This window comes from Dermacentor silvarum, chromosome 1, assembly GCF_013339745.2.
Source record: "Dermacentor silvarum isolate Dsil-2018 chromosome 1, BIME_Dsil_1.4, whole genome shotgun sequence".
Taxonomy (NCBI): domain Eukaryota; kingdom Metazoa; phylum Arthropoda; class Arachnida; order Ixodida; family Ixodidae; genus Dermacentor; species Dermacentor silvarum.
Window position 1 is genome coordinate 56,977,826 of NC_051154.1, and position 20,386 is coordinate 56,998,211.

The following is a 20,386-nucleotide window of genomic DNA, read 5'->3' on the forward strand; positions in this document are numbered from 1 at the left end:
TTCGTGCAACCAGCTGTTCCTGCTCTGCGTCACCTGCCTTTTCGATTACGAACAGACGCTACCATCTGAACTGTTCAGTACACCCCTTTACAATAGTAAATTACTTCGCAAACGCCAAACGTGCTTGTGGTAATATTCAATTAAAAGCAAAGCCGAATGCGCATTTTGGCTCGGGTGCCAACGCTGCCTTGTTTACCCGAGCGTGCCAGCGCGAATGGTAATTTTGGTGGGGAAACCAGTATTTTTAGATTTCGCCCATGCGCGTCGGCAGGGGGAGGGTGCAAAAGGGGCACTTGCAACCCCCCCCCCCCCCCCCTTCGCCCCCAAGGCAATATCCTGCCGACGTGACGCCCATGATCTTGCCTTGTAGAAGTAGCATGAAAGGTATACACCTAGGTGAGACCCACTGCGGTGGCTCAGTCAGCGTTCTGTTGCTGAGCACGAGGTCAGGGGTTTGATTCACTTTCTTAACAAAGCGTCGTTTTATGCATCGAAGCACAAAAGTAACTGTAACGTCAATCCATTTCTCCACAAAGTTCTGGAATTAATATTTGAAGCTGGTGTCATCCTGATAATTCGTTCCAAGTGGTTCCGCCTTGCTGACTCCACGGCTAGAATTTGTGCATTGCAATATGGGCCATAAGGTGATTAGTTAAAAATGTAATTTGTGAATTTTGTAATTAATCGATTATGCATTTCAGTTGCTTGTGCAATTAATGTGCGCTTCTTCGGATAGTCCAGCTCATGAACTAGAATTGTGATATCTGCCACCGGCAACCTTTCAAAAATTTTGAAAGTGTTCGCTGAAACACCCTGCATATATGAAAGGATTTGTGCGTACTCCTTCACTCTTGTTTGGCGGACGACATACCCAGGTACTGGACTGTTTTTTGTTTTTTTTTTTCGTTTTTTTTTTCGTGGCGGTGCCCGTAAAGACACTGTTTGTGTGCTTATGTTAAATTCTTGCTTTAAAAGAAAAGAAAAAAATCTTGCCTGCGGATAGCCAGATAATGAAGCTGCGACAGCGAGCTAATGAAGTTCTGGAAACAACAAAAATTTCGTAGACCATACATTTCTTACGCTTTTAAACGCACTAATAATAGACGCTGTTTAGAGAAGCGCGATATTTGCTATTCTTACGGTGTTACGAAGTTGAAAGCTTGATTATTAAACTTCGAACATTTTTTTTAGCTTTTCGTTAGCTTTTTTTTCATTTATTGCACAAATAAATAATAAAAAAAAGGTTGCCTGATTTGCAACAACTCGCCGCGTGATAGTTGAACATGTGCTCCTAGTGAACCGCTCTCGTGCCCACGTTAACCGGCCGCTGCTTCAAGCTCGGCGTCTTCGGACGGCGTGCGCACATTACCGTCAGCCACGATGAAAGCGCATGCTCGTTATTACTGTCACGGTATCATAGGATGCTTCGGCACGCTGCCGCGAGGTTGATTATCCCCTTCGAGAGCCCGCGGAACCAGGTAAATGTGGAAACTATAGGCAGTAAGGTTAGTCACACCTGATATTCTTTAGCTATGCCAGAAGACCTGGCAAGGAGACAAAGTTCTTTATGTCACACAACTATAGTAGAAATGCCGTAATATCGCCGATATTTAAATCTAAACTGCAGAATACCCTGCTCGATAATGATGTATCCTATAAACCGCATATAAACCACGTGCGCTAGCATAAGTAAAAAGCCTTATTCTCCACCGCTTCGCGCTTCGATACACGCCGTGCAAGAAACACTGTGCTGGTTCGCTATCTAGGGGGCTGCAGCCCCGTGCCCAACCCATGCGATATGTTGAAAGAGGCCCATTTATCAGGACGCGGAGGAACGGGGCGCTTCGTATTTCCTAATCCGGCCCTGGCTAATCTAAGAGAAATAGTGGTCTACATTAAGGATAAAAAAAAAAAGCCTGCCTACCGTCACTATAGAACTCGTTCCTTTGAATTCAACAAATTCAACAAGTTTTATTCAACTCGGTTCTGCGGTTGCCTAATGAGAGAACGTCTGCGTCTCACGTGCATTCGAATAAGGAGGGCAAGTGCTAAAGTTTCCTCATAAAGATGAGCTGCACATGTCGCGGACGCGGTGGCGCCTTCGCTCTAGAGCCAAGCTTTGACGCCAACAACCGATGGCTCGTTGACCGTTCTGGACACAACGTCTCCCCCTTTCAGCCGATAGGTGGTTGTGTTCGCTGACGCCGAAGTTTCCGGCACGAGATCGTGCTGCCGGACTCGCAATTCGTTCCTGATCAAATTGACACCCTCGGCGATTCCTTCGGTGGTGTACACCACCCCCGACGGTTCGTGCAGTTTGAGGTCAGGGTCCTTGATCACGTCGATCGGGTAGAACCAGAGATGGTGGTTGTGCACGCGTTTCTCGAACCAGAGCGCGAACCACCCGTCTAGTAGAACGTCTGATTTCCACGGATAACGCTGAAAAAGAAGAAATCAAAGTTACCCGAGCAAAATTTCTTGGTTACTCACCGAAGGTGTCAGAAATACCCATGCGTTACGTGGTGCTTTCCTTTCGAGTACCCGTCGAGGAAAACTAACAAGCTCGTAGAATGTCGTATCGGAGAAGTTCGCAAAATTCCTTTTAGTCGCAGTCGCTTTTATACGATTGCAAACATGTTATCTCAATCGGATATTAAATGAACACAAACAACTGCTGGCCTGCGGAACGCCGTACAGCGTTTTTTACACTGTCGCGGATGCAATTTTTGAAATAGTGAGGGTCTATTAAGACACGGGAATAAAGAAGTGCGTTTTATGACCGAGCTTTAGGCGTGCCATATCAGTAATTGCGGCATGCGGCGCATGCTTAAACCATCCTTCGATTGTCACAAGTTATAATTGGCCTACCTGAACCAAGATCTTTTGAGAGTGAACGTGTGTTGTCCGTATTTGTGCAGATGCCTTCCTCAGTGCGTGCGCAGGTGGATTTTTTTCTTTTTTTCATCATCCTTCCCGACACAGTGCGACTTTTCAATTCGTAGTCGGAGTCCCTGTGTAGTTTTTTTTTCTTTCTATTTTTTTGTTTTTCTGTGCAGCTGTATTCTCTACGCATTTTTTTTATTATTCTTTATCTTTCTTTTTCATACCATGGAACAGGCCTTACGAACTCGCTCGTTTTCAGCCTTTCCGCGTTCACTCTGATCGGGCACCGTCGGGAAATATTCTCGAAAATAGAGTTATAATACAAGCACTTCCTACCGCATGAAAGAGTTCACAGCGCTCCATTGTTTTCAAGGTGTAGAGATACGAGCACTTTTTTCTCTGATATTTCACGAATGAAGCTTTGAGGGCTACATGCGGAGAACAGTGTACTGGCGCCACCGTCTCCTTTGTGTACCGATAGCCTCATCACAATGTTTGATGTCATCTGTGATTGTAACCAGCGTCGATAAAAGAGCGCGCACATCACACACTGCTGCGCGTTCGGGTGTGGCCGTACGCAGCGTTAACGTTTTAGCAACGCGTTGAGAGACGGAGTTTGCCAGAAGAACAGCAGCCTTTGTAAGGCAGAGCCCGCTCAAGCGAGGGTATACGTACCTCAACAGATTCAGTGATTACCCACTCTACTTCAACTTTAGTCCGAGGAGGGATGGTTATCTCTTTTTTGATTGAAAACTCCACGACTTCCTTTTCCACGTGGCTCTCGCCGCTCGTCAGGTCGTAGCTGTAGTCGACGCCAGCTCTGAAGTTGAAGATTCCCGACAGCGAAAGCGACGTCCTGACGTTGACGTCGAGGTGGATGGATTTTGTAGACTGCCAGGAGGCGTGCCTCTCTCGGCGCGTTTTGCGCTCTATGATGACCTTCTGAGATTGCGAAGGCTGCTCGTTCCTGAACGTCGCCACATACACGGTGTCCGGTTTCTCTGTGCCGTTTGACCGTGGGCCGTAGCGCATTGGATCTGCCTTGGCCGACACTTGGTACCTGCAGAGAAGGCGAAACGGAGAGGCTGTGCCCTCAGAAGTGGAGCGGCAGAGACGGCAGACGCCTGCTTCCTTCCCCTCGAGCGCGCAAAATGATTCCATCTGCAGGAAGAGAGAATGCATATGAAAAGACTAATCGGCGCCTCTCTGGGTACCCCATGCTTCTGCCATAGTAATCCAGGGAAATGAGAAATCGGGTTGGGTTAAGTATGCGGCGGCCTATGGAAGCGTCGCATGCGAGCTGTGACCGGACAGTGCGTTGGCAGGCAGGATCGAGACGCGGGTATCCATTGATGGTGGCGCGAAACGAGAAACTGTAGAGAACGAGGTCCTCGTATGATCGTTCGAGGTGGAACGGAACCCGCTATACTATAATGCAAGTTGCAACTACACTGAACAAATGTCGTAAAGCCGTAGTTAGCCGTAGTAGAGTAGAACCGTAGATGCCGTAGGTTAGCAGGCTAATTGGGGGTCCATTCGTTATGTATAAAATAGCGTAATGCAACATGTATAATATGACAGACAAAAAAGGCATGAGTGAACAGCTTGACAATGAATAGCGCCCAATATATAGAAGAAATATACAGCGGCATCGTGATAAAATCGACGGGGATTGCAGATAAACTAGATATGGTTATGCACGTGAACTTCGATGCCACTTCCTCCCTCGCGCGCACGCACGCACGCACGCACGCACGCACGCACGCACGCACACACACACACACAAACACACACACACACACACACACACACACACAAACAAACAAACAAACATATATATATATATATATATATATATATATATAGGGTGTCCCAGCTATCATGCACCAAGATTTAAAAATATGCAAATGCCACGTTATAGCTGGACAGAACCAAGGTAATGTTGTTTGCCGTCGCTTAGAGATACTCTGATTATTTTTTTGCATTCCGCCTAATTAGATAATTAGTTCTACTTAATTAATCAACTTTGCAATTATTATAATTAGATGAAAAGTGTGAATGAGAAAATTGTAGAGCAACATGAAAAACTCCCGATACAGCTTTCTGTTGCTTAATGCGTGCTACATAAAAGTGTTTTTCGAGCTTTGAAGAAGCCCGCGAATACACGCAAAGTGCCTCGAGCGGCCAGTCGCGCGGCAATTTTGCGTGTATTCGCGGCTTCTTTCACGCTCGGAAAAACACTTTTATGTAGCACGCATTAAGCAACAGAAAGCTGTATCGGGAGTTTTTCATGTTGCTCTACAATTTTCTCATTCACACTTTTCATGTAATTATAATAATTGAGAAGTTGAGTAATTAATTATTTAATTAATATTAATTATCTAATTAGGCGGAATGCAAAAAAATAATTTTAGTATCTTCAAGTGACGGCAAACAACATTACCTTGGTTCTGTCCAGCTACACGTGGCATTTGCATATTTTAAAATCCTGCTGCATGATTGTCGGGACAACCTGTATATACAGTGTAACTATATATCACCTTAAAACGTGCTTTGTTTCATGAAAGACTCACTTTTTGTAGTCGTCCCCTTTACTGAGGAGCTTCTCTGGCTTGCCATGCATGTCCCACCACACAACTTTCGTGTTGTGTTGTCTTCCCAGTTTCTGAACGAAGTCCTTGACCTTATCATTGATGTTCAATACTTTCTTGGCGTCAGCTGTTTAGAACAACAAAATGCCTGTTCAATGAACGTTACTTAAATGAACTATTTTTGGTACAATCGGCACCAAGCCACCATTGTAATCTATTGGAATTCATTTCTGTTCACAGAATTTAGCGCATCGGAAATTTCAGTTTTTGCAACATTTTTGTTGACGTATTTTCGTCTTCCAGGTCACTGATCACTCTAGAAACTTCACGTTCCAAATAAACGCTTCTAAGATGCATCGCAGCTTTCGTTGCGGTCACCATAAATTCACATTCAAATTTATTTATCCAGAGACAACCGGAACGTTTTCAAGGATAAAAACTGCTCTATACAGGCAGCTTGACATGGGCCCCAGTACGGACTGGCAGCGTGCAGACATGTATCGTGGTACAAAATATACGCAATATCGAGTTTCGCGCATTATAACAAGAGAAGACACGTTGCGGTTTGAGAACAAGAAAACAAGGAGAGATAGAGAAAAAATAGGCGCTTAAAAAAAAAGCTAGTTTTTGTAAGATTTAATGTTTAGGTTCTCAAATAAAACAAATGAGCATCATGCATCAAGCACGCATATTTTTTTTTAATTTCCTGCTTAATATAAGACAACATGGATCTGTAAGCTTGTGATTAGCTGCAGAGTAAAATTGCTAAAAATCTCAGGGCCTCTATTTTGCCGCACTACAACGGTTCGCCATCGCCTTTCTTGCCCGCTATATTTCCGTGAGGAAAATCGGAAGCTTGCCAGGCCGCTGTTTGTAAGAAGAGGAAATAATGCGAATCAAGCAGTAGAGAATAGAACATTCCAACGACGCAGTGATAATGATCATAACAGAGGTGGCATCGTTCGCAACAAAAGCAAAGGATAACTAAAGTATGATCATGTAGTAGAAGCAACACTGAAGCGTATTAATAAAAGAGACTACCACAAATAACACACCACGAAAAATAAAAACACGCACCATTTATCGGTGCAGTTTTTCTTTCTAAACTGTTAGCATGTATCGATTCAAAATAGCCGGCATGTTGGATTGTACGTTATGTTTGTAGTTTGTGCGGAAACGAGGTACCAACCACAGGTCAACTTTCCGCGAACGCGGGTCAGTTTGGTTAGATTTTTAGGACGGGGTGGTTATCAGGAACTATTCACGAACCGTAGGTGAAAAATAACATGATATTAATATTCGAAACTTGTATAAGTTCTGAACTTTATTTGCGCCATATTCTTCAATGAGTGTTCTAGTTGATGCTACGTGAGGAACGTTCGCAATATGCGGAATAACCTTTTTTTTTCATCTTTTTTGTTTGAAAGTAACTTTCTTGTTAGGTTTGATTGTTGTCCAGTCAATGCTACGTTAATTTCACCGGGAGGCGAACAATGCATAGTCGCTTGTAGTTTTACTTTCGCGGGAAGGAGGCATTAAAATAATGATAGTGCTCTTGTTGAGGAAAGTCTTTACTAAGATTTTCTCCGTGTGTTCCAGCTAAGGTGGGTGGAGAAGGTGATGCCAAGTAGTTCCTGCTCATGTCAGAGCTGTGACCTGACATGAACGGCATACGTGATAAATTTTACCCTTTCGTCAATATTTTCGAGATCATTAATGCAGATATTAAATGAATGGGGACTAAGAATACTTCCCTGGGCGCTGGGGCTCCGATACAGGGGGGGGGGGGGGGGAGGGGGGGGGGGGAGGAGGCGTAGATGGGGGGGAGTGCCACTACAGGTCCTACTGCAGGCGGGCCTCGCCCCCCAACCCAACAGGCTGACCCGGCCCCCTCTAATATATAGCAATTAGGTCTTGGATTTAAACAAAAGAAAAAAAAAACAAGAAAAAATAAAAAGAAAGCAAAGTTTCTGTATGTAAAATGAGCCTCAGCTTCTTCCCCCACATTCAAAATACACTTCACGAGCCACTGCCTGGGGCACACCTCTTGAGACAGGAAGAAAATATGACTTAAACAATGTAGTGATACAGGTAGTCTGCGATCTCGTAAACACGGCTTGAGTAAATACAAAGACTTTCAATGAATGGCCGCATAACAATAATTTCTCTACAATAACGTCATGACTAAGTCAATCAAAATATTCAGAGAAGTATATGAAAACGAAGCCTGTTGCAGGCTATTGTGTAGAACTTTTATGTCGCGAAGTATGCTTTCATTTAGTGTTAGCAAGGCCGTTTCTGTCGTTTTTCACTTGCGGAAGCCAAATTGCGAGTCTGATAAGATGCCTCAGCTTGAAGAGAGGTCCGTTATGCGGGAGAAATTATTTTTTCATGCCCCTTGGAAAAGACAAAAAAAAAAAAGACTTTGGCTGATAGTTTCTCACAGTATTTCTGTTGCTACCTTTGTGTGTTACGTGAGACCTTGCCTCTTCATTTGATTAAGAAAAGTGTCTGGTTCGAGAGCCAAATTAGAGATATGATTAAGAGCTGCAGTATTCTAAAAAAGTATTTTACCGGCTTTATCTGTTGATATCAAGTCCTTATCTTTTTCAAGGTCACTAAAAATTAAATTATGGGGTTTTACGTGCAAATACCACCATCTGATTATGAGGCACGCCGTAGTGGGGGACTCCGGATTAATTTCGACCACCTGGGATTCTTTAATTAACGTGCACCTAAATCTAAGTACACGGGTGTTTTCTGCATTTCGCCCCCATCGAAATGCGGCCGCCGTGGCCGGGATTCCATCCCGCGACCTCGTGCTTAGCAGCCCAACACCATAACCACTAAGCAACCACGGCGGGTTTTTCAAGGTTATGAACGTTCTCAAACTTTGTTTCGTCTGTCGGCTTAAAGAATAAATTGTCTTTAATGCGGCGGTCTGAACACCGTTTCCGTTATTCGGTACCTTTAGGCAAAGCAAGGGCAATGAGAGAAATAGAAAAAAAACTTTTATAAATAGATAAATAAATAAATAAATGAAAAAGTCGCAGTTTTGCACGAAAGGCGAATCATAAATTGCGATAGCAAATGAGTAGAGAGCTATACGGAGTAAGGATGGTAGTTTTGTCGGCTGTATAAGCTTGGACACATTCACTTACTAACTGAATTAACAAGCATGGTGTCAGCACGCACAAGCAAACACTCGACGACTGCAGACAACTGCTGTCAAAACGGTGGCGTGAGCAAGCGCAGTAGCAGCAGCGAGCGAAGGTTCGTGAGGTATATCGCTTCAACGGAAACTGAGCGGCGAACGCACAGCGCATACAAAGCTATGAGCCGTCGGCAAATCGCTTTCAAGATACGGCGCGGGCGACCGGCCGCCCAAAGTACAAGTGCGCAGTTGCGGGCAGAGTAGAAGACGCAACCCCTCCCTCCCGCGTTGCCTTCCCACTTTCCTCCTTTCGCGTGCGAGACTGAGTCGCTAGTTCCCCTTGCGCCGTTGGCGCCGCTGCACGACGTCGCCTCCCTCCCTCCCTCCCATTCCCCAATGGCCTTTCGCGCTACGGTCCCGTTTGCTCTCCGCCACCCGCCGGGGTGGCTCAGTCAGCTAAGGCGTTGCGCTGCTGAGCACGAGATCGCGGGATCGAATCCCGGCCGCGGCGGCCGCATTTCGTTGGAGGCGAAATGCAAAAACGCCCGTGTGCTTGTGTTGTAGTGCACGTTAAAGGACCCCAGGTGGTCAAAAATTATTCCGGAGTCCTCCACTACGGCGTGCCTCATAATCAGAACTGGTTTTGGCACGTAAAACCCTAGAAAGAAGAAGAATGCTCTCTGCCGTGCGTTCGCTCTCCGTGAAAGCGCGCGTCCCTCGCGCGCTTTCACTCGCACATACGGCGTGCGGCGACGATTTCATCGCCCTTGGACTTTATACGGAACCTCACGGCGACGACGATGGCGACGCCGACGGCAGAAATCCGCTTGGAGTGTCCATATAATTGTTATCGTAACAATAAATAAATAAATAAATAAATAAATAAATAAAAGGCGACCACTGTGGTGCCTCGGTCTAGGTGCCTCGATTTGGTTCAATGTTTCTACCGGTCTGCACGCTCTACCTGTGAACAGGTAGAGCATGAAAGCTGTCGCATATGGCTTCCAACAAAGTGCGCATTGAAATAGTTAGATATGTGTCACATGGTCTGCAGTAATTCACTGTTATCTTATCTGGTGCAAAATGCCTCTTTTCACTGCCCAAAATGCTGCGAAACACTTTCCACGCGGCATCGGGTTTTGTGATGTGAGTGAATAGTTATTAGTAGGCAATCTTTTGCCGTCTAAGCTCGCTATTGAGCTTGTGTAGCAAAATTTCAACATTTCTTTAGTGCTGACGGACACGATGTGCGCATGAATGCACGATAAAGTTATTTTTTGTATAATTTTTTTGTGGACTCGAGTAACCCACGTTCTTCTGAGTTTTTGAAGACAATGTCGTCCTTGGCGAGTTAGCCTCACTTTTCTGTATCGTGTATGCGGGTTTCTAGCCTCTTTCGTGGGCAAGTCCCTGAGATAGTGCAGTGTAAGAATGTGGCCCGTTCCAGCGGGTATGGGCAATATAAAAAAATTAGCATAGCTTGCACTGGAGGCGCAATGCTAAAGAGACAGCGGAGCTGATGGGCACCTAGGTAGTCCTGGATTTTGGGCTAGGCTAAGCACTACCAAATAATTCCCAGCATTTTGCGGAATTTATTGATTAATTATCGATTAACTATTTATTGGCTATCGATTGGCTATCGCAAGGTATTGGCCATGTATTTGGGCTAGGCTAAGCACTACCAAGTCATCACCATCATTGATTATTGATTGATTATCGATTAGCTATTGATTGACTATCGTTTGGCTTCGCAAGGTATTCGCCACTTATTTGGGCTAGGCTAAGCACTACCAAGTCATCCCCAGCATTTTCCGGAATTTATTGATTATTGATCGATTAGCTATTGATTGGCTATCGATTGGCTGTCGATGACTGACTAAGCTTAAGTAGTCCCAACCATGCTTATCTAGACTCAGCCAGGCTCAGCTTCGCTAGTTGGTATGTTCGCGGGAACCCTGATAAGTGGGCGTCTTGCTCCTTGGCGGTCATTTGGCAGCGGTGGCAGATCGTGGAAACACTTGCTAATCGTGGAATTCTGCTTGTTACAGGTTGGCGATCAAATAATTTCTTACTACTGTATCAAGAATCAACCTACAATGTTGCTGCTTCCGCTGCCATAGTGTTGCCCTGTTTGTTCCTGTGTATGCCTTGTTTTGTGCTCACATTTCGCAAGTGTCAGCTATGTCCCATACTTACTTTACATGTCAGTTGCCCTTTCGTAAAGAGGAAGGGTCGGTGCAATGTTCTGAGTGCGCCGGCATAGCTGAGAAATCATTTAAAACAAAAGTAGAAAGTGCTAAAACGACCTGGAGATGCCCAACATGCAGTAGCGCTGGAGCACGCGCTGCTCACAGCAAAGCTGAAACCGACGTTCTCGCGGCAATTAATCAAAAGCTCGAAAGCCTGCGTACCTTAGTTGGAAAAATCAGTGACATGAAAAAATCACTCCCGTTTATGCCAAGAAAGTTCGAGGAGTTTGAACAAAAGATAATCTGACAAGGCATTGAAATAAAGGGTCTCAGAACACGGGTGACAGAGCTAGAAGAAAAGGACATGGTTAACACTGCAGTACAGCGTGAGCTTCGGCAACAGATAAATGACCTAGAATTTCGCAGCCGGCAGCTTAATTTGGAAGTACGTGGTGTCCCTGTTGTTGCGGGAGGGAACCTATTATCTTCACTAGATCAGGTTGCTGACACGCTTCGAGTCCCTCGACTGACTGATGCTGATGTTCTATCAGTTCACCGCCTGCCAGCGAGGCAAGATAAAGTTCCTGGAATTATTATCAGGTTTACTAAACAATAGAGAAGAGACACTTGGCTGCAGAAAAATAACGCGCTAAAGAACAGTGAATCGAAAGTTTTCATTCGGGAAAATTGAACTCGTTAACACAGAGAACTTTTTCGAGCTGCGAAAGAGAAAGCAAAGGGAAAAGGCTATGATTTCGTATGGTATGCAAATGGGAAAATTCTCGCCCGAAAGTCCTGTGGCGCAGTTGCTATTGTTATTAGGAGTAACGGCGATCTTGATAACCTCTAACTGATGCTAAGTTTATTATTTTGTGTTCAAAGCAAGCGCGATGGATGATATTCGCTATTTTTTGTCTAATGATGTGGATCAAGTGGTGTCAATGTTTTAGACGGCTTCTGACAAATGTATTCACTTGGATACAAGGTCACTGAAAAACAAAGTATTGTGTTTAGAATTTTTTGACGGTTTCTCCTTTCAATTTTCTGCGATAATGCTAACGGAGACGTGGAGCACATGTGACTATGGTGTTTCTAGATTGAAAGACTATACCACGTTTCTACTATTTCATTACCCACAAACTGCGACTACTTCTTCCATAACTGTCTCGTTGAATACTTATGCTATACCGACATCTGATACTGTTAAATTCCGGGGTGTTGCTCTCGACAAACACGTCAAGTTCAATAGCCATGCCAACTCGCTAATAAAAAAGGTTTCATTTGGCATCCGCATTATCATTAAAACACGAGCATTCTTCCAACCTCATGTTATTAGCTCGTTGTATCATGCTTAATTATATTAATAGTCATTTATCATACTGTTCATCTTCATGGGGTAATACATATGCCATTCATCTCAAACCACTTGAACGTCTTAAAAATCAGGCAATAAAATTAATGACTTTTAGCTCATTCTGTTGCCTTTCTTTACCCATCTATCAACATCTTCGCATTTTACCCATTCAACAGATGTTCTATCACAAGTTGTCACTCATTACATTTCGTCTCTTTCATCGTGAAATATCGTTAGACAGCCTTCCTTTTAATAACCTCATGAACAAAAATAATACTAGGTTTTCAGAACGCAATAATCTTCTCTTACCTAAAATCAGATCAAACTATGGAAAATTTACACTTCGCTTCTATGGTATTTCATTTTGGAATCACATCCCTGTTAATATTAAGTCACCTCTTTCATTGCAGTTTTTTAAACACAATATGAAAAGAATACTGTTAGCAGAACCATCGTTTCATTTGTCATAAATACATTTTCATAATTATTACATTTTCTTTACATTACTTTTAATATTGTATCGTTAGGCTTCATATTTCTGTAAAACAATTTGTATTTTTTGTTGTTAGTAAGCCCGTTAGTAATATGTAGAAGAGCCAAATTTTTTGTTTCACGTTACTCGATATTCCTGCTTATGATTATTTATTGTGATATTATTGTGTAGCGCTGTTTTAATACATATCTAAATGTTTTCTATTTATTATAACTTGGTCCGTACGAATTCTATTTCGTGACGCGCTTTTTATTTTTTATTTTCTTTCATTGTTTGTTTGTTCGTTCGCCCTCTTCTTGCTGCTCTAATACTCTTATCTACCCACTAATGATAGTAGGTCCCCCTGGCAATTTCTCACTCTGGGACCTCCTGATGCTGTATATAATATGTAAGCCCGTTTTTCGTGCATGCAATAACAAACATATTACGTAAATAGACAAAACGTCCGCGGCGGTGGTGTAGCACTATTGCTTAGCAACGATGTAGAAGGGCAAATACTTGATTCATACACAGTAATAACCCGATATTATGAAATTCTGTCGGTTTGTACGCAAAGCACTGTCTTTTCTGTATGTTACCGGCCTCCAGACGGTAATATTTCACCATTTCTGCAGTTTTATGACCTGTTTCTGGCTTATGTTGTTCATTGTCACAATCAGAAAACGTTGATAGCTTGTGGTGATTTTAATATTGATATGAGCATTCCCATTTTAGTACGACCATTATTTCTAATGGTTTTCTTAACCTCATTAATAAACCAACAAGAGTCACAGGTGAAAGCCATTCTGTGCTTGATCTGATTATCACTAACGCTATGCAGACGAATGTTATATCGGGGGCTTTATCTTGTTGCATTAGTGACAAATATATCATGACTGTTTTCCTCTCGTGACACACTTGAAAAGTCGCAAAATCCGCAAGCCCTGGATAACGCCAGAGCTCCGCAGAGTAATACAAATCAAACAAAAGTTATACAGGAAATTTTGGGCACTCGACAAGCTGAGGATCTTGCGCTATTTAAGAAATATAGGAATAAATTTACCAATAAACTGCGATCTGCACGAGCTTCCTATCATCTATCACTTCTAGATATCAAGAATTCTCGACATAGTACACTATGGGCAAGATTAAACACACTCTTACAGCGTAAGAGTGCACACACTGTATTAACCAATATAAATATTGATGGAAAGGAAATATCTGGTGCAGAATTAGCTAATGTATTCAATATGTTTTTAACAAACCTGACTACTAGTGCTGCTCAATCTGATGCTTGCAAATATATACACATTCGAAATGATGAATCAGTTTTTCTGCACCCAGTTATGGAAAGCGAAGTAGTGTCAGTGATAAGAAATCTTAACAACAGCAGTAGCTGTGACATTGATGACATTCAAATACGGCCAGTGAAGCATGTAGCTGAAACAATCGCCCCAATACTTGCTCAAATCTTGAATATCTCTTTAGTAAGTGCCCTTTTTCCGAAAAAAAAAATGCAGTTAGCGAAAGTCATTGTCATTTATAAAAAAGGCGATCGAAATGTTCCTGGAAACTACAGACCAATATCAATTCTGCCAGTGTTCTCAAAATCTTTTGAAAGACTGCTTCATCAAAGACTCTCTAACTTCATTCATAAATCCAACCTGCTAACACCATTTCACTAGTTTGGCTTCTGCAAAGGCAAATCAAATAAGTCTGCATTACTCGAACAAAAAGAGTATATAATAACACAACTAGAAAACAAAGCTATTGTCAATGGTATGTTTGTGGATTCCCCCCCCCCCCCCCTAAGGGCTTTTGACCTCGTGGATCATAAAATTTTGCTAAATAAATTGTGGTGCTATGGTTTCCGAGTGAAAGCAGTATCATTATTGAACTCATATCTATCATTTAGGCAACAAGTGGTATTATTTAATGGTATACAGTCTGCACCAAAACCTGTCATATGCGGTCTTCCTCCAGGAAGTATACTAGGACCTTTACTCTTCAACAGTTATATAAACGATATAATAAACATTAGCCATAATGCAAAGTTTGTCATCTATGCGGATGATATGTACAAGTGTATTTTTGGCCGGTAATAACATTTCCTAACTTATTGACTAATGTAACGTCGCAATGAAAGCTCTCGAGGATTGGTCCGCAGGTAATTCAATGAAGATCAATGAGGGTAAGACTAAGGCTCTCATTTTTAGGCCGGAAAATAAACTGATCCCACCGCATGAAGATATTATTTTAAATTCACGTCCTGTAGAAATAGTGGAGCAGTTCAAATGCCTATAGGGGTAATATTTTCTTCGAATGTGTCATGGGATTGTCACGCTAATTAGGTATTATGCAAAATAGCTCAAATCACTGGCGCTATGGGTCGTTTAAAATATACCTTTCCTACACAAACTAAGATACTGATTTACAACTCAATCTTCAGATCATATTTAAATTATTCCCAGTTAGTTTGGGGTACTACAACGTTTACTAACCTTGAGCGCATTCACTTAATCCAAAAAAGGTATCTCCGACATGCGTATAATTCGTCATACAGACATCCGAGCGCAGCTTTATTTAGTCACTCTAGAGTGATTAAAGTACATAGCCTTTATAATTATTGCCTTAGTGTCATCTTTAAATCGGAAATTAGAAATAATATAACCAACCTCAGCAAATTATCAGAACTAAGGAAAAAGGTATTAGGCTATCCAACAAGGCATGGCGAGGATTGGATAGTACCGATACCTCGACTTAATCTTGGAAAAGAACGCCTTCCCTATACTCTTCCATCTCTTCTTAATGGCTATATGCTGTCATTAATTTTGATTTGTTTTCCTGTTCGCTCGAAGAACTTCATAATATGTGTTTACATAACATGGCTTAGGTTTGCTTATGCGTACATATTGCTGTTTTGTGTATTCTTTGGTTATTCCTTGGTGTACTTATCTGTTTTAAAATTGTGCAAGTTCCTGTACTGCCCCCCTGCTGAAAATTAGGTTTGTAGATTCGTCAAGCTGTCCTGGCGCAGCTTTTTTCTACAACCCCTCCATCTGTACTGTGAGATGGGAAATGAAATGAAATGAATGAATGAATGAATGAATGAATGAATGAATGAATGATGTGCCATTGCGCTTGGGCCCTTTCTGCACTACCGCCAGGATCGGCCCACATTTTTTGTCCGCGACGGACGGACTAACGGCCGGCTGAAACAGCTCCGCTGCTAAAATGTGCGCCGATCCCGAATATTGTGCAGTTTAAATTTCTCAATCTTAAGCAGTCCGCCGCTCCTCCTACTCGCCTCACACGAGGGGTCACGTGATAAGAGTGCCGTGCGCAGTAGTTCCGCCCCATCTTCACTCCCAGCTCGCTCAGGAAGACATTGTCTTTCATCGACGTCAACTAGAGGTTGAATCACCTTCCAACTTTTTTTTTTATTTTGTTGTTTGGAAGTTTTACATATTAATTGCTTAGCGTAAATCTGGACAAACTTGTCGACAAATTTAGAGTAAACCTCGCGTAAATTCATTCTCTTTAATACCATTAACCGATAAAATTCGCTTATTTCGGTTTCAAATAGCTCTAATGCAGTTTCAGACACGCATGAAGCTGTGAGTGGTTCAGGTTAATAATTTTTACACTTGCTCTCAGTGTCATAATATGGCAAAAGCAGAGGAGTGATTGCTGATGTCCGATTGTGTGCCTGCATGAAATATAGTGGCTTCAATGCTGGTGCCCACTAAGTTAAAGGTTTTGGGCAGCAGCAACTGTAACTCGAGTCGGCATGATGATTAAGTTAATGAAACCAGTGAACTAAGAACATTGTTCAAGTTATTAAGGAAACGCGTACAACGCAGAAAATTTCTGTTGATATCACCACTGCAAACGATGTTGAAATTGTTCACAGAAATATTATGCAGAAAGCTTTCGAAAAAAAAGCTTAAACATTGCCGTGTACTACCATGTGGGATTCTATATACTACAGCAATAAACCCTGTATTGTGTCGGAGTGTCAGTACTTCATAATAGTTAAAAGCTTGCAGAACCCTGGAACTAAGAGAAAATTGCGTCCTGCTTTAACATGCATACGTATATAGCGACACCGCCTCCTCGCTGATTAGAGCGATGAAGAAAAAGATTATCGTATACGGGAGGCTTATCGGCTTCCTCCCCCCCCCCCCCCCCTTTTTTTTTGTCGACTAGGTCTAGGTTATCATGGCAAGATGAAATTGGAAAGTGAATTCATATGCAGAAACTGAAAAATTGCACCTTCTTTACAAGTGGCGAAACGCGCGTTAAAATGCAGGATATAATTCCAAGTTTGATATGATGTCGAAAGTCGAAGTTGTGATCTGGTAGAAAGCTTGAGCATATCTGCTTTCACTATAGGTAGCAGTTATGGTATTTTTTTTTTTTTAGGTCAGCCTCATCGGCAATCTGTATTGTTCTCGTGTCATAAAGTTGGTTTGCGAATACCTTGCCATTGCATGAACACACAGATTTCCACTTATATTCATGCTTGCGCTGGACCCTTTTTTTTTTTTTTGCGGTAATAACCAATGACAACACTGATAGTCGGTAAGGAGATCGGAGCATGCAGGAAACAGGAAGGAGCCTTCCAACATGACCTTTTGTGAAAGAACGTGACTACGGCTCCCCGTGAACATGGGTGATATACAGAACACAAATGAGGGCAGGGTAACAGAAAACCCACGGTTGATAGGTACGCGCACATTGCAGATCGATTTCTTTTGCATTAACATGCTTTAAATCTTCTAACGACGAAACACCGAGCTTGTACAGTGTTGCTGCTGTATGATATGAGTTGCGAATACGTCAGCGTTTGCTGGCATAACGAGAAAACAGAATGTTTCTTCCACTTACCAGAGTGTTTCAGTATCTGCAAATAAGAGAAACACAATTACGATTGACTTTCGATCAGCATCACTCTTAATGCAACCATTTTATTTCTTAGGCGCAATTCGCAGTAAGCGATTACAGCCACAGCAACGGCAGTTGAGACTGAAATGCTTTGTGGCTCGTGGAGAATGAATTTGGACGCGCATCGGGAGAATGCCACGACAGGGTTGGAAGAGAAGCGAATCATCAGCCTGAGTTTGTTGCAACGTTTCGACAAGGGGGACTTGTCCTACCCTCTGCGTTTCCTCGTGTCCTCACTGTGGGGAGCCCGCCACGCTCTACCACATGGTATGGGCATGTAAGCTTAACCCCACCATAGAAGTACTTCCTGATCCCTCGTACGAGCAGTGGGAGGGAGAGCTGACCAGCTCTCGCCCTGAGAACCAGATCGAGCTGGTAGACTGGGCGAAGACGGCCGCAGATCGACCGGGGTCCTGGACTGGGGACACCGCCTACCATACGATATTCATGGGTTCTAATAAAATTTTATTCCTCCTCTTTCTTCACGGTCTGACGAAAGCAAGTCCCCTTGTCGCAACGTTGGCTCCCTAGACAACCCTTGTTCGAATACTCATAAAGGTGTGCATACATGGACTGTGGCGTACAAAAGAGCAGCTGTGACCTTATCTTCTCAGAGGTATCCCGTTATCTTCTCAGAAAGGAAACGTATCAGCGTGAAAAGTATGTTCGAGAGTGGGACAGAATATGTGCAAAAGTAGAGGCACATTCAATTCTATTGTCTCGTCTTGCTTCCGGTTGAAATAATTTGCCAATCCTTTGCCTATAATTTCTATACCTAGGAGTAGTGCACCCGTTAAAGATAGTACGTTTTGCCATGTCGCCAATTTCTGGGTGAAATGTGAAGCAGACGATTGGACCTGCATAAATAAATAAATAGAAAGTTTAAGAGAATAAAAGTGAGAGAGCGAAATAAATAAAAAGAAAAAAGGAGAACGTAGCTAATAATGCGCAATCACGCATACATAGTCAACTGACAAGTCTAAAGTATAAGAAAGGTGCGGTATATAAAAATTGGTATGAAACGTTTTGACGGAGCTTATCAGCATTTTAATATGTACTTTGTCGTTAAATATTACCGGCATCAAAGAAAATATTCCTTCAATGTCGTTTCTTTCTTTCTAGACCTGCATTTCACCTTTCTGCGATTCTTATAGGCTGCGCATTTATTATGATGTTAATTCCCTTTTCTTTTTAGTCCCTTATTTTGCCTAGGTGAAATAAATCTGCATGACTTATAACTCTGTTGGAGGAAGGTAAGCACCTTGCCCGTTCTCCTCGGATTAGCAACTTTTCACTCCTCGTTTCTACTCATTCAAGAAGAGATTATGCCTAAATGTGCGTTAGAGGTCGGGCTCACAACTATATAGCGGAGAAAAGGGCTCGAGCAAGCACGCATAACTCACAGTGTTTTTCTCCACTATCGCCGTGTATCCATGTAACAAAGATTGACAACTGCTCACTAGCAATGCTGGGCCTGCCCACATGAGCTCGCATTATGTCCTTTGCAGTTTTTCCACTAGAAATATTTGTCCAATACTGCAAAAGTGGATCTGTCATAGTCGCCTATCTAAACCGTTGGTCGTGCACAAAATGCTATATACTGGCGGGCCCCCAACAAGATACGACACCGGCTCTGTGATATCCCTGTAGCGGGAGATTCATGAAATGAAGTCACTTGAAGTCACTTACGAAAACCACTAGAAGAGCTCCGAAGATTCTGAAAACGGTATTCGAAAGAGGGGCCATGTCCGAAGTTCTGAGTGCATGAGCGTCAGCGCTGGGACGCTTCTGCTTTCGTGCAAGTCTACTAAGCGCGAAGCTATTCTTTATTTATTGTTTCCACAATCCAGCATCGGGCATTGTTCTCGGATACGGCAGGTCCGATAAGGCGCGATATGGCAGTACAACAAAGAATCTGGGAGCTGAGGCGCCCTTGGATCCCGGGCTCATAATGCAGCCAGGAAAAGTCACCTAAAGTTCCTGGTCGCGGCTGTCGCTGGTAAAAGTGCTAGCACAGTCTTTACACGCAAAGGAGTTTGCGCCAAATGGAAGCCTTGATGCGTCCGCACTAGCGTCCTATGCGAATGTGGTTCGGTTTGAAATCGGCGCAAAAAAAAAAAAAAAACGAAAAAGAAACGATGTCAACACTAGGAGGAGGAGATATCACGTGCCCTCATGGATGGATGCAAAAAACTTTATTCTAGTCCATTACAGGGTGTTGCCACCTACCTGGCTAGTCCCATGTTGGGACCGGGAGGTCAAGCCTCCTCGTGTTGTCGTTTTCTGTGCTGATTTCAAGTATGTGCGCATTCCTATACTATAGCCCAACTTTATACCTTACTGTGCTTCAGCTGCATGAGTTCCACAGGTGTTCTGAAAGATATCAGTACAGTTCGTGCATGCAACACGAAAAGGTAGATATATTTTATTGAAAATTAAAACGTCATATCGTTCAGGCTACAGTGGATACCGCGGACATGTTAGGAGTACGGAATCTGTAATAGGATTCAAGATAAGATATTCATCTCTGTTTAGCTATCTTTATACTGAAAAAAATTGACTTGCCATATCCCAGCCCTGCGAAAGTGTATGTCCAGCGAAGCTGTTGAAAACCACCATTACAACTGCTGAGATGCAATGTTTTATTGATTTGATTTTTTTATATTAGTGTATATTTCTTTCAAACGAAATGGGGAAGCCAAGGCAAAAGGCGGGTAGGCCTGACGGGGCCTTGGCTCCCTGTTACAGCAAGCAGCACACACATCCCGTACATATACAGCAACAAAATACATGTGT

The 20,386-nt window shown here is 42.9% G+C and overlaps 1 protein-coding gene across 1 annotated transcript; it reads right to left on the minus strand.

Moving 5' to 3' along the window:
- Nucleotides 1–369: 369 nt before the first annotated feature.
- LOC119463756 (uncharacterized) lies at nucleotides 370–19,406 on the minus strand. Its single transcript, XM_037724586.2, has 5 exons — nucleotides 19,280–19,406; nucleotides 17,534–17,549; nucleotides 5,457–5,601; nucleotides 3,559–3,943; nucleotides 370–2,439 (listed from the first exon to the last, which is right to left on the minus strand). Exons 1-5 carry the CDS (start codon nucleotides 19,334–19,336, stop codon nucleotides 2,107–2,109), a joined length of 936 nt encoding a protein of 311 aa, XP_037580514.1. The 5' UTR covers nucleotides 19,337–19,406; the 3' UTR covers nucleotides 370–2,106.
- Between the last annotated feature and the right edge of the window lie 980 nt (nucleotides 19,407–20,386).

What these genes read in the sequence shown, in the direction of transcription:
- LOC119463756 (XM_037724586.2), bottom strand. Translation starts at nt 19,336, where the DNA reads ATGGCCCCTCTTTCGAATACCGTTTTCAGAATCTTCGGAGCTCTTCTA. An exon ending in AAAGGGGACGACTACAAAAA is followed by an intron (nt 3,944 to 5,456) that starts GTGAGTCTTTCA and finishes CCTTCTCTGCAG; the next exon opens with GTACCAAGTGTCGGCCAAGG. An exon ending in TAATCACTGAATCTGTTGAG is followed by an intron (nt 2,440 to 3,558) that starts GTACGTATACCC and finishes CTTCTTTTTCAG; the next exon opens with CGTTATCCGTGGAAATCAGA.